The following is a 15,108-nucleotide window of genomic DNA, read 5'->3' on the forward strand; positions in this document are numbered from 1 at the left end:
GTATTAAAAACCGGTATTTTCCCTTTCAATGTTTTCAAGCATAAATATTTATAGTACTTCCTCATTTGAGCTTTGTTCACTGGTAAGTGACTGAATACAAACTTAGCTAGAAGGATTTTTTAAACAACAACCTTGCTGGAGTAGAAAAAAAAAAAGGCTTTTCTTTCCAACTTAATTATGTGTATTTAAAGCTCCAGTAGAGCTGGTAATGTTGTTTAAAAATTTCTCTCTGTTAAGGAAGCTATAAATATAGCCTGAATTGCTGCAATGGAAGAGACTCCTGAAGAGCTCATACTTTTCTTCGTAACCTGAATTTTGGTGTTGGGTGTTCTGACCATTTAGAAGCTTCCCCCTATGGCTGCAAGAATTGCCCTAAAAAAGCTGTAACATGGAACACAGAGAACAGAATTTCAGCTTCAATCTTCATCTTTTCTGTTCTTGCATTTCTAACTCGTTCACAAGTACCAACTTGTCTGAATTTGGAGAAATTGTGGGTACATGGTACCCACCTGATGCAAGTTGTTCAGGGATGCCACTTCTCAAACTTCAGCCTAAGGACACCTTAGTTGAGGAGATGAGGATTTTATGAGCTCACATTCACCCACAGAAAGCTGCCCTGTAATGAAGTGGCATTACCCCGTCTTCATTTATAGGTAGAAAGGAGCACACAAGAGTTTCATCACCCACTCAGAGTGTGCAACAGGAACCAGGCACCCACCTCCCTCCTCACAACCCCCGGACTCAGCTGCCCCTCCACAGCAGTGCCCAAAGAGAGCTGTACACAGCAGTGAGAGTATGGAATTACCTACCTACCTTCAAAGAAGTGCTACAGAATTAAAGTCTACCTAAGAGTATTCATGTTCTGTTGCATGCCCGAGGGCCTTTTCCCTCTCCAAAAACACATGAGCTTTCTGTGACATCTAATCCCCACTCCTCAGAGTCTGGAGTTAAAATAAACTGTGCACTGTTACAATATGCTGCTCATAGCCAACAACTAATGGGTCTCTCAAAATTGGCTGCTTCCGTCTTTAGCACAGATTTTCCTTAGCCTGGCTGGAGAATACCAATTCAGGGGCAAGACACTGCTGATACCATTCATGAGGCTGCATTTGGAGAACTGCAATGTGAGCCAAATACTGGGGAAAAAATAAATTGATTAAACTCCAAAGCCCTTAACAGCAATGATGAAAGGGTTCAACAGCCAGCAGGATGATTAATACCTAGACAGATATTCATCAATATGATCATAAAAAGAAATTGCCTACCTGTAAGGAGAATATGGGTCAAAGCAGGTCTTGGTGACTTCTGTTATCTCTGGGTTGCAGCACTCCCCCCCATCGAAGTTGTACCTCTCGTAATTACAATCCATGTCACACACCCCGTTCTGCTTCTTTTTGTTGGAGAACGAGTGGCGGACGTGCCGGCAGTCCCCGCCGTCGTACCCCGTCAGGGTATGGTTGCACTCGGGGTCACAGTTCTCATCCCCAATCTTGCTGATGTCGCAGTTGGCCAGGATGAGCCGGTGGCGAAGGGAAGAATTCTTCACCTCCAGCACCTCCAGCTCCCAGGTGATGTTATAGCGGCTGAAAGCCTCGTTCAGGTGCTGGTGCTGGAACTCGATCTGCTGCTGGCTGACGGTGGGGTTCTGATGTTTGTCGTCGTACAGATTCACCACTCGGTAGCGCACGGTTTTGTTGCGGCGGAACCTGGGCAGTTTGTTGTAGCTGGCGATGACGTCAGTGTTGTCACACACTGTCTGTCCGCAGAGAGGAGGGTCCAGGCTGGTGTCCAGCAAATAGCCGTGGTGGTAGCTGAACTTGGTCTGAGGGCTGCTGCCATCCTTCATGGGGGACCAGCTGCTTTTCACATTCAGTAAACTGTCTTGAAGAACGAGCTGAGGTAGGGGCGTGTCGTGCCTGTGAATCGCCTGCTCCATGTCCAACAAGATCTCCTTTTGAGACCGGGCTGTCCTCCAGAGGCTGAAGTGCTCCACATAACCCCGATAGTTCTGGTTCAGGGCATTTCCTCCCAGCATGAGCACCTTGCACTTCAAGGTCAGCAGACTGAAGATGCTGCCCACTTGCTCTCCACTTGTGGCCACCTGGGCACCGTTCACGTAGAGTCTCATCAGGTGCCCGTCGTAGGTGGCAGCCAGGTGCACCCACTGGTTGGGGAGGTAGCTGCGATGTGCTGCGATGGTGGTGACTTTGCGAGCACGGTCCGTCTTCAGCGAGAAGAAATAGCGGGGGTCTCTGTTCCCCTGGTCACTGACGGTGTTAATCCCCAGGACCCAGCCTCGGTCACGGGAGGTGTAAGAACATTTGTCATACAGTCCTATGTGCCCCCAAAAGAGAAATACGAATAAATAAGGATGACAGAATGAAGGCGTTAGCCTTTAAATTGTGTAAATATATCTCTCTAAATGTATATACACACACTCACCTACATCTGTTAGATAGTTAGTGCACAAGGAAGACTTTAAATCATCTAGTGCACCATTGTGGGAGGTCATGTCAAGACATCCTATTAAAGGTAAAGATTTGCCAGTGGTGTGTACAAATGAGATTCCCTCTTCCTGCCCAAAGCCCAAAACTTTTCTGTAAATTCCTATCAACAAAACATTGGACTGTGCATTTGGTTTGCCCCTTCCCTCAAGCCATTCATCAGTGGTTGAAAACAAAAAACAGTCTTGAGACCCAATCCCTGTTGATGTCACTCATCCCTCATACCCCTGAACCCTGTAACTTATAAGGTCCAGAAGGGAAATAAATACAAAATTTAAATTCCGCACACTATGAGAAACACTGAGCAGCTGCAGTCATCTTGGTAAGTTCGAGCATGCAAATCCTACAGAGAGTGAATGGGACGTGTTTAGGCTGCCTTCAAAGTCATGCCCAATAAAAAACAATAAGCACATGGCATTCACTAGGAACACCACAGTGGGAAAGGGCAAGAAATACATGCAGATGGACATCCACAGAAAGATGGACATTCCGAAAGATTCCTGCCCTCTCACAGGCACACTTCCTAACAACTCAGTGCACCATGGAAAGATTTCTGTCCCAAAGTGTAGCTCCATTCTTAGAGCTCTCTCACCTCAGACAGCTCCAAGCAGTGGACAGAGCCCACTCCTGCCAGTTTGGGACACAAGACTTGGCGAGTTAAAGACAGAGATTTCCATCCTTCAGTTCTCAAAGGCCAAGGGCTGCAGGGACACCCCTCACCAAAAACAAAATCATTGGAGCTTTCAGCACCAAATGGCCTTTCTACTATCAGCACATAGAAAACAATCCTTCCCCAGAGCCTCCACATCCAAAAGCCTAAAGGAAAATCATAAATCTCTGACAATTTCATTCCTTGTGAAAAGACTAAATATCCCCTTACCTCACCCCTGCACCCTCACCCTCCCCTCACTACAACCAAATAACATCTTCTGCTTCTGACTAAGTTGCTCAAGAGCCATCTGTTAACAATCACTCATTAACAGTGCAGTCTTGTCTAGTATCAACAGAGCAAAGGTTACAGGAGCATTCACTGTATTTTTCCTCCCCTCTCCCAGCACCCACCTTCCCCCCTTCTCCTCACACCCTGCCCCTCTCCACCTCCTCCCCCTGTAAAAAAAACTCTTCTGATGGGAAAGTTAAAAACATTTAAACGGGCCTTTTTTTCTGCACACTGGTATTTTGCTAGGGATTCTGAGCTCCCCCTTTTCCTGTTTCCTTTGGAAGAGAGATCCCAGGGTTCGGAAGGTAATGTGTTTATTCATCTGTAGGGTGCACTCAGTTCAAAACCTTTTCAAGACCAGCTTCTGGTTTATACTGCTACTTCTGATCACGAGAAAGGAGAGGAGCAGAACCAGGCAAGGAAAAAAAAAGGTTCCAAAAAAAAAAAAAAATGCATTTGCTGGGATATTTACCCGAGGAACTTGTGTTACGAGAGCCAAAGCAACCAATAACCTTCTGGAGTCTGTTTTTGAAATGTTTTTAAGTTTTTCTTTATGAAATAAATCCTTTTACAAAGCATTCATTTTCAGATGGATGAGAGCCCATAAAAGTCTGTATTTTTATGCATCTCAAATGAACGTATTGTCCAACGACAGTGGGTGGATAATACTGCAATGAATAACAAGACAGCTGGCAAGACAAGTCCCTCTCCCAAATAAGTCATAAAAATCTCAGCTTATTGTAATAAGACCATTAGAGCTGATCAGGCATTTTGTAAGAGAATTTTTGCCTGCCAGGAAACGCCAGTATGGTGAGAGAAGAAAAAGTGATGCAGAAATGGGCTTGTCCCAACAAATCCCTCTGAGAATCTGCATGTCTTCGGCATGGCCGGGGAACCCCAGGGACTCCCTGGGCTGTTTTGACTGAGGCACAGACATCTCACTCCTGCCACAATCCCCACCTCTCCTTTACCATCCAGTGACCAAATCCTCCAGGTCTGTGGATCACAAAGCAGCTGCACACACAGAAGCTGCTCTGCCTGTTTCTTCAGGCACCCAAGATCCCCATGGTTGGATGGAGAGCTGGAAGTCCTGTAACAGATCTACAGCTCCAGGGAAATCCACCGTATAGTCTTTAAGAGTCAAGAATTTTTGCTCTTTACACACATTGGGGCTGGAAATATTCCCCCAAAGAACTGATAAATTGTTGTGGGATGGAAATCCAGTTTCCCAGGCAGCACTTAAAGAACATCTTCCTCTCTCTGAAGTGCTGCATGATGCTGATGATTGACCTCTGCTGAGCATGAAGAGCTGTTGGAGGAATACTACAGAATAGTAGCAATCCTCCTTTGTCTTTGAGCCTTCAAACCCTGACGTGATTCAACATGTCTTGAGTTGGGCTCAAAGAGGTGCCATCAATTCAAGATTTACAGGGAGCCAAAGGAGGACAGGAAAAGAAAAAATCCAGTGACAATAGGGACACCACTGAACACACCAGTATGAAAGCTGCTGAACTAAAACACTCTACTATTCCAGTTCCTTGCATTTTCTAGTTTAGGGCAAAGGTCATTACTGAATCCTTATGCCACGTACAGTATTCTTTTCTCAAACTTTTACTATTGCAGACATCCAACTCTTGATGAAAAGATGGATTGAGCACAAGCCTTTCAGCAGCAAGAGTTTTTTTATTCTTAAGAGAGGAAAAAATGTAAAAAAAAAAAAAAAGGATAAGAAACCCACACTTCCTTGTGCTGGGATAAGAAACCCAACTCCCTTGCAAGTTGTACCAGCTCCTTATGACCCTCTTTTGCTTGAACGCTTCACCTATTTTCCTTCACTCTACTTTTGGCTTTGGACTAAGGATCCTCTGGCTAAGGGAGTGTCACTTTTCCGTTTTGTCCCCAGCACAATGAAACTAATTTCAGCTGGGACACTGGATGTCATAATAAAAGAATTTATTACTTCTTCTATGACAACTAATAAGGGCAAAGCCATTGGAAGAGGGACATGTGAAATAATGGCCAGAACTTCTGAAAACTGAATAATTTGATGTTTTCACAATTTATTTCAATTTAGTAAAAGGTTCCATAGCCATGAGTTATTTCTCAGACATAATTAAGAACATTTTAAACAAGAAGAGGCCTCTTTTACCCCAAACAAGGCTGGTTTTGAGCAAAATCACCCCATATAATGGTTGACACTCCAAATTTCAAGTCAGCTGTGACCAAAACCAACATTTACATGAAAAATGTACAGAGTTTAAATTCTCATTTACACTGAGAATTCTTTACAATAATGTGGTAAAGGACATTTTTAGCTACTTAATATCTCTTTACAACCAAAGAGGCCTCATGGTAAATGAGACACAGCCAATGACTGAAAAACCACAATTTGGCGAATGTGCCTGAAGTTTCTGAGCCAAGAAATGGTGTGAAATAAAACTGATGTTTGTTTTCCCCACAGCAATTAGATTAAAAAAATATGTACAAGTTTCATACAGCAGCAAACAGTTTTCTTCACTTCTGCTTGCCCTGAGTTGCTAGAAAGGGATGGAGCTCCAGCTGAGGAGAACACTGACAGCCCTTCCTGCTCCTTAGCCTGAATGATTTTTTCCTTCTAAAGCTCTTGTTCCTGATGCCCAAGGGATTGAAATGGAATTTTATATTTAATTAAAAAAAGAAGAAGAGGTGCTAGTTCAGCTTTCCAGCAAGAGGCACTGGAAGCCTCTCTTCCCCACAAAGGAGTGAGTCACTTCTCAGAGGACTCTGGAGAAGTGCACGAACAGAGGAAGATGCCACATTCCATTATGCTTGGCCAGAGACAGACTTCAATGGCCCACAAAGCTTCTTCCAGTCCTATGATGTTTGTCCCTTATAGGAAAAGTAAATTCTTAGGCATCAAAAGAGTGGGGAAAGCTGGATAATTCAATTCCGGTGGCTCAAAGCCAAAAGCCAAACATGGAAAATGAGCAAGATAGTCTCCCTCTTTTCTTTTACCAGCAAAATCTCAGTTCTTTGGCTACTGACCCACAATAGCTCCACCATCACTGTCCATCTGACCTCCTTCTGGACCCCCTAACCAATACCAGCATTTATGAGACATTTTGTTTCAGAACTTTTCTGGGGGCTTAAATAGAGCCATATCCTTACATGGGCTCTGGGCACTGGGCAGGGTTTGGTAGCATGTGCACAGCACAGAAAATCAGCAGCTGAACTTGTGGGAGACAGCCCTGGGTGAGGACAGGAGGCATTGCTGTAACTGGCCCAGGAGCAGAGGAACAGCAACTCACAGCTGGAGGCTGCTGGAGCCAGAAGCAGCCCTCTGTGGGCAGTTTGACAGAAGAGAGGCTGGAGTAGCCCATACAGGCTGCTGTAACCCACTGCAGTGTTATAAATAACATCCTCCAGGGTCCCTTTCCCTCCCTTCAGTGCCATTTCTTATGTCTGGATACCAGCAGTCTTTGCAGCAGCCAACCCAGCTATAGAATGAACTAAGAATTTCATTCTTCATGCAGGAAAAGTTTCCTCACTTTGCTGAGCAACTGGGAGTGGGGGGAGAGGGAGACCGGGAAAGGCAAAAGTAAAAGTTAAAAAAAAAAAACAAAAAAACAAAAAAACAAACCCTTGTTAAGGTTTTATGGTTTCATTTCCACGAGGTGAGGTGGGGGAAGAGGAAGAGGGAAGTTTGGCTTTGAGCACATCAGGTGCTGCAGAGCCACACAAGGCAGAATGGAAAACAGTGCCCTGCACTTCTGAAAGTTGGCTGTGCCTGTTTCGCTGGGAGACTCCAACCAGAGGTGACAGGACTCAGTTATGAAAGGGGAATTTAGGTCAACAATCAAAGCTACAGTCAGGGGGCCCAAGAACAGGGAGCTAAAGGTTGGGGCTGTTTTTTTCTTCAGCATGCTTTAATCGTTTAGTATCAAAGTGCAGAAGAACGCTTGAAAGAACAAATATTCTACAGGAACCTATAGAAAGCTTTTATCTGTCCAGAAGAAAATAATTAAAACCGACAGATTTGGGTTAAGTATCCCCATGTTCCATGCAATTGGATAAGTCAGTGAAGATCCACTGGAGCAGTTCTTGAGTTCTGCACTGGATATTTCATGGTATGATGTTGAACCCAATATAGTTTTACAAAGGGGAGAAATAATCTCCCCTTTCCTTTGCTGTGCTTCCCCCAGCCCCACTTCCTTCCACAATAGTTAAATAATTCAAAGTCCAGAGTACTTAAGGCAATATCTCCATCTATACCATTTCCAACACAGCTAAGAGGCCTCCTGAGGTCACCCCCTGAGACAAGGAGTGGTTCAAGAAAACCACCTAAGGCTTGCTCAGGTGGCAATGTACTACTTAAAGAGCAAAAAGGGGATGTTTGCTGCTGCTATCAATCTAGCTGAATTCACACCAGATTTTATCCTTTACAAGCTATGCCAGAGGATTCAGACCTGAGAGAGGACAGAGATCTTTTTGTTCTGCCATGAAAGACAAGAACTTCATCATGTAGAAATACAGTCTAACACAGCCATGCCTAATTAACATTGAGAATTTAGCCCAAGGCTCTTTAAAATCAAAATCTTTATATCAGTGTAATTTTGCATCAAATTAAGCATACATTGTGTACTGTTTCTCAAATTCCCAGTCACTCATTTGCTCAATGAGATGCCTTGAAGTCTGAACAACAGCAAGACATGAATTTATAGTGGCTGGTTAGTTATGAACATTACATAAATCCTTCCCTGTTGATAACAAAATCATGTGGGCTGCAAAAGAGCAGCCACTGGCATGGACAATCATATTAGTGACACTCCAGCAAGCCTATTGTGGGAATACACCCGCTCACAGTATAGAAAAGGTTACTGCAAATGCATCTGGTAGGCTGGGCTTAGTGAGAAATTATAGATTGTGAGGGTTTTCAGGTGTAAGTGAACACACAGCACTGTAACCACTGGGCAGAGAAGGACCTGAGTCCTTGCATTGTTATAACAGGGCCAGCCCAGGGCTGGGTATGGCTTTGCCAAGGGCTCCTTCATCAACAGCCTCAGCGTAAATAAGGGGTAGTGGGAAGGTTTACTCCTTATCTAGATCTCCTCAAGCATTTCACAATAAAGCTGCGGGACCAGTGGAGACTGGTGCTTGGTGAATAAACTGTTTATGATCTAATAACCATCTTTAGGCAGCCTTTTAGATAGACAGAAAAATGTACATCCTTCGCAAGGGTCAAACTTCAGTCCCTGCTAGGAAGTCTGGGATCACCAGAACATTCCAGACAAGGGTAAGGACACTATAATATCTAATACTAATACCTGCAAAACTATTTCTTTCTCCTGCCTTGTTCTGAGAAACAAATGGATATTTTTGGACGAAGCTTGGAAAACCAGTATGTGTCCATGTTATTAGAGATGATTTTAACACACACAGACATAGGAGCGGTGAAGATAGTAGAGACAGACTTCTCTTGGATCCTTCTTAAAGTCAAACTCTGATGTTCCATCAGGGAATCACTGCTATATGTCACATGTATGTATGTATGTATGTATGTATGGACTTCGCATCCAGCTTGATTCAGAACAAGAATTCAGGTTTTTGGCTGCCAATTTTAGACACTCCAGTGTAGCCTTATTAAACAGTTGAGTTTAGTATTTATGAAAACCCAGATAACCTTCAAATATCAGGAATGGAAAGTGCTCAATAAGTTTGTTGGTTTGGCTGAAAGGGATCATCACACACCTCTGAACTCCCAAGCTTATCTCTGCTCACTGCCCAGCAGAACCAGATTACAAATTAACCCTCCCATTGTACCTGAGGCAGCTGATTCACCTCCAGAGAAATCCATTAACACCAGTCCCACTTGAAAAGCAGGTGTTGCAAGACACAGGGATACACATCAGGAGGAGTGCAGGGAAACCATCCCTCTTTCACAGACACATACACAGCACACACAAGCCTGAGAGAAAGGACAGTAAGATAAAGGCACAGAGGCAGAAGGGTCACTCACACAGATGAGGGTGTGATTCACCCAGCATTCACCCAGCAACGTTTGGTGGAACACAAGCCACCTTTGCTTCCACATCTCCTCTTCCTCCCTGTGCTGTTTGCCAAACACTGATTAGTTGTCAAAGCTCTACAGAGAAATTTACTCTTGCCCACTCTAACCCAGAGTGGCTTTCCAACCCTTTGTAAGAGTTAATGCTTGAGAGCAACCACAGAGTATCTTCTGTGGAACGAGCAGACATATAACACCATAACTTCCAGACAATCTAAATGATAAAGAGATATTTCTGGGCTCCTTTTAGATAACAGCAGAGAGAATTGATCATAAACTGGGTCAAGATAGGTCAGCATACCTCAGAGCAGATCAGATGGCCAGAGCATCCCAGGAGGAAATATTCTCCTGGAAGGATTATTAGGGGCACATCTGTGCCGTCAGATGACCGTGCACAATACCCATCAGCTCACGGGGAGTTCAATATGGCATTTCCTTTCAAAATGTGCTTTGTGTCTGACAAGCAGTGCAAGTCAATCAGCTGCAGCAGCGCCCGAGCCCGGAGCAGGGCTGGGAGAGCGCCCGACACGCTGCCCTGGATGGCCACAAACACAGGGCTGGGAGAAGGGGAGCTCTGCACACGAGGTGGCTTGTGGTGCTGATCAAAACACACAGCCAGGATTAAAGGGGGGGGGGGGGGGGGGGACAACAACACAGCTTGTTTTGCTTTTTAGAATTCCCTTGTCTCTGACCTTTACAGCAGCTTTAGGGCAGCGCTGGAACCAGCTGAGCAGTTACTACTCCCAGCTGCAGCCAGGAGAGCTTTTACACCGTTGCACAATGCCTGTGTGTTTGCAGGGGGGAGGTTAGGGCTGGAGAACAAAGGAGGAAATCTAGTGGCACCTAAATCAAGCATTATGATCAATGAGGGAGTGGGAAGAGAACCTGGGGAGCAGGGACAACCTTACAACCTTTCCAGGATCAGACAGATGGCCAACATCCACATTATTACAGAAACAAAACAAAAACAAAAAATTCCATGAATGCAAACTAGGGCACCCTGCGAGGAGACTGTAAAAATCACATCATGATAGCTTAGACTTGTCTTTGTAATTGAGGGGCATTTCCACATGAAACAGTTCTAGTTATTTAATTGGATTTTGAGAACATTCTTGGGCAGACACTTTGTGAGTGCAAAACTGAGTGGTTCCAGTGCATCTACGCTGATTTATACCCTGCAAGGGCTTTGCCTTGTGAAAATTAAATATCTTATATGTATATAAAAATATCTTCAATCTTATCCAGACCCAAGTATCTTACTGCATCTGGCTTTCCCATATGACTGCATCTTTCCTGTACTAATAGAAACAACTGAGGCATTTATCAACCTTCAAAGAACTGACTCCAAAACAATCCACAGAGGAGGAGGCTGCAATAGCAGTGGGGAGAAGGGAGCTGATTGTGCCTGTTTTCTGCTGCTCTTATGAAAGGGATCCGGGCCTTCACTAATCCTGACTATTTCATGCCTTAAATTCCCTGCTCCATACTTGCACACAAGTTCCAAACCCATACACAAACCACAGAGATATTTCTGCTTTCTAGGAAACGTCCTGCTGAAAAAAAACCTGCCTCTCTAACATGATATAACTATTATAGTATGCATTCCAGATAGGCTGGAGTCACCACATACTAACCTAAGTATATAATTTTAGAGCTTTATTATTCTGCTCGGTTTGCATCCAATTTCATTTGTTTTGGTATGATTTTCCTCCTGGAAATACCTGAGCCTGTATTTCTGCTCTACAAATAGCAGTGATCACTTGATCTGTGAGCACAAATAAATAGACATCTAAAAGCAAATTCTCACACAGATACTCATGATGTCTTAGAAGTGCACAGAAACAAATTCACACCTATTAAACCGAAGACTGTAGCTGTGAAAATTCAGCCTTTAGTTCTTAAAGGACAAGATGGGACAGCGATGGGCAAACCTCCAAAAGGTCATAATTCTGCTTCGCTTTCCATAAGTGTTGCCAAAGCCAAATCCTTCTCGAAAGTAATTGACCTTCTCAAGTCTGCAGAACTGGGAGAAAAATGTAAAAGAAACAAGCTACCTTGGAAGATTTTTGGCAATTCTTGTATTTAGCTGAGCAGCAGGAAATATCATATGTCCAACCTTTCTTATGTTATTTCAGCCCTTCTACTTCTGGTTAAATTTGGAAGCAGAGCAATGAAGACTAACAAAATACCATGTACAGGCACGATTTTCTCTGTGCAGGGGCCTATATATACATGTGCACATGGCTTGGAGGGAGCAGACTGGGGCATTTGGAGCACTTGGCTTAAATTTGAGTTTTGAGGAACAGTCTCCAGCTGGGGACGGCTCAAATGAAATGAAATCCTGTCTCAGAATGCTAATTGCCTTTGACAGGGTTTTGGTCAATGTTTGCAACTCAGCTAAAGTCACAGGGATAGGTCATTCCAGTATTCTGCATCCCCTGGACTGGTGTTCTGCCCTGAGACAGAGGCAGGCCACCCAGCCAGGGGATGGCAAGCTGAAGTCACCCCTGGCTTATTCTCTGCTTTCTCATCCACTTTTTTTTTTAAGGGTCTGCTGTGTTGGCTTCACATTCCTGGCATTTTCAATGGTCCTGCTTCCAGAGGGAAACCTTAATTTTTGCTCCCCCAAGTCTGTTCTGGAGGTCAACTCTTGGCATCATTGAGGTAATAAAGCTCTTACTACCTTCAACGAAAAAAGATTTTAGTCTTGTTTTTCAGATGGTTTTCAGACAGTGCACTGGACTGTTTCAAAGGGGAGAGGTCAAGTCACTGCTCAGCACATCATGCTGAAAAAGGTGACAATATCTAAACAGGATTAAAAATACCATATGAAACAGAGCCTTACAATCCAACTGCAGTGATGATGAGGAAACCCTACACTGAGCTGGAAATATTGTCGTGATCAGAAATATCCTACCAATGTCAAGGAGAGCCCATAGAAATAGGAAAGAGAGACATTTAAAAATTTGAAATCAGCATCTTAGCGCTGCTTGTGCTTTACTATTGGCTTCAACTATTTTTCCAGTAATAGCAAAAAAACCCAGAATACTCTGCCATTAGAAGTTCTTAGACACAATATGGGTGACCACTGAATTGATTCCTCTTTAAAGATCTTGCCGTTTGCAAAAACAATTAATTCTATATTGAAAGCTAAGGTGACAAATATTCCACCACTCTACTCAGAAAGGTTTTTCAATTACTGACTATTCTCAAGGCTAAAACACTGCTGAAAAGCTCTGTTCTAAAGTTGCTTAATCTCCACTGGATCCATTGGATTTACTCATATCCTCTAGCATTCATTTCCAACCCACAATTATCAGTTTAATATTCCCAAAACATTCATTTCTAGATCATGGTGATCAAATCACCTCCTAATCTTCTTGAGTACAACACTTCAAGACTTGTCAAAAATCATATAATTATTGTGACCACTAATTGTTTTCTCTCTAAATCCTCTTCCATATAACATCCTTCTTAAACTGTAGATACCAGAATGCCAAAGTGCTTTGGCAACAGCTACTCCAGTGTCATTACAGGGGTAACACAACCTCCCCAGTCCTGTTCAATATCTCCTTGTTTAACCAGCCAACGATGACTCCAACCTTTGGCCACAGCCTCACATTGGCAGCTTACATTTACATGCTTTATCTATTCCAACAGGCAGTTACTGCTCCACATTCAGCTTCCAGGTGAAAGATCCTTTCCCCCCATTCATCCTTTGTGTGCGACCTGCTGCCCCTCTCTCTATATGAATGACTTCATATTTGGCTTTGCTCTAATGCATAGTTTGCATGTCCTCAGCTTTGAAAACACCCAACTGAGAGTCCTGTTTTGGTCATTGTTTACCACTCCCTGCACTCTGCAACATCTGCAAATTTTATCAGCACTGATTTTGTTTTCTCGCAGGTTGTTGACAGAAAATATTAACTAGTAAAGAGCCAAGATTGCATTGTGCTGAATAGGAGGAAATGTGGCCAGAGTCACACTGTTCAGGCTGTGGTTCTATATTTCAGTGGGGGAAAGTAAATACCTGTGATATTCATGAATACAATCTTACACAAGTCAAGAGAAAAAAAAGATGGGACAAATAGATAAGTAGGAGATTGGCAAGATGTGCCCCCTGTCTTTCTGTCTCTTTGGCATTCTACAGCCTCAGTCTTCCCTTTGCATCAGCACAGGAACCCAGCATAACCCTGGCCAATGGGGCTTCCTGGCTGAGCACTCCAACCTGTTGGTGCAAAGGAGTGGCATTTGTCATTCACAGCTTCAGTCATGAAGCACTGCACTAATGACATTTCCTCACCCTCACAAACAGCATCTCTCTGCAGGCTGCTGAGAGCCATTGTCCCACCTTTGGAGATGGAAAGGACAGAACTGAAGGCAGCAATTGCAGAGCAGCAACTAAAACCCCAAAACAACCTGTACGCTTCTACTCTGCCACAGAACCAGCAGCTGGAATTAGGAGGAGAGGGAGTCTGCTTCTCTCACACAGGAGTTGCATCACTGCTGAAACAAACACCCTTTCTTTCTCCCCAAGCATCTAATTTATCACTGAAGGAAATCTCTGTTCTCTTTCCGAAAGCACCAGCCAAAAAGAAACCTCTACCCTTTGCAACAGCCTCTGTTTTCTCCTCTGCCAACTGGTTGCTGTCTTTCCTTTCCCCATAGAACATCTTGTTGCAAAGCCCTTCTAAAATAATGTTCACATAAGCCCATGTGCCTTTTCCAGCTTGTTCTGTCACCAGTGTGTGACAAGTGTCAGAGTAACCCATAAAAAGCCAGGCTGCTGGCTCGACAGGGCAAAGGACACCATGTGTTCAACACATTGAAAGTTCTCAATAAATAACAGCCCTGCTGAACAGCTGGTTGGGTTGCTTGGGTTTGGAAGAATGTTGGCCACATTGCCGACTTGCGTGCGTCCTCCTCAGTGAGGCACAGACGATCCTGAGCATGGGGAGAGGAAATACATCACTTCCAGAACAGACCAAAGAGGAATAAAAAAAAAGTAGCTGAACACAAGTTAAAATATTGACTCAAATTTTATGGCAAACTTTGGACATACAGGAGTGCAATAAATTATTGGTTTGCTGATATAGGTGCAAAAGATGTTCCTCCTGAGGGAGTGGAGAGATGGGAGGTGGTAGGAAGAACTGTCCTAATTTCATTTCCTTCTTCCCTCTCATGGAAGACATAAATCCTTTTCATTCAGTCTGAGCCCTCTTAAGTCTGAGAGCACAGAAACTGTTCACAGAACAGTTTGGCCTTCACAGTGTGAGGCAAAGCACAACATTTTGGCAAAAAGACGTTTGCTTCTCTGCCTCTAACATCAATGTTTGAGGCTCAGAGAAGAGTTTGGACCAACATTCAGCCTCCTCCTGCTGCAAGGTCTCTTCCTCCAGGAGTGCAAGTGCTCCCAGCCCACCTTTGCTGCCAAATCCCAGCCCTGCAGAAACCTCTGGAGATGAAGCACAGCCCCCTTGCTGTCTCATTTTGCCTCTGTGAGATGCAGCTGCTGTTGCTTCCCTCTTCTAGCCTGTTCCATGGAGCCTGCAGGTGTTTGCAGATGGCCACTTCCCAGTAAAACTGGTGGTATGACGATGTTTTAAACAAAATAAAATAAA

At 43.9% G+C, this 15,108-nt stretch overlaps 1 protein-coding gene across 1 annotated transcript in view; it reads right to left on the bottom strand.

The window, feature by feature from the left end:
* PAPPA (pappalysin 1) overlaps positions 1-15,108 on the bottom strand; it is a 173,312-nt gene that overhangs the window by 144,307 nt on the left and 13,897 nt on the right. The window contains exon 2 of the mRNA XM_062505610.1: positions 1,266-2,334. Coding sequence (XP_062361594.1) covers positions 1,266-2,334 — 1,069 coding nt within the window. The remainder of the gene's footprint in view (positions 1-1,265; positions 2,335-15,108) is intronic.

This window comes from Cinclus cinclus, chromosome 19 (assembly GCF_963662255.1).
Source record: "Cinclus cinclus chromosome 19, bCinCin1.1, whole genome shotgun sequence".
In the NCBI taxonomy this organism is placed as follows: Eukaryota; Metazoa; Chordata; class Aves; order Passeriformes; family Cinclidae; genus Cinclus; species Cinclus cinclus.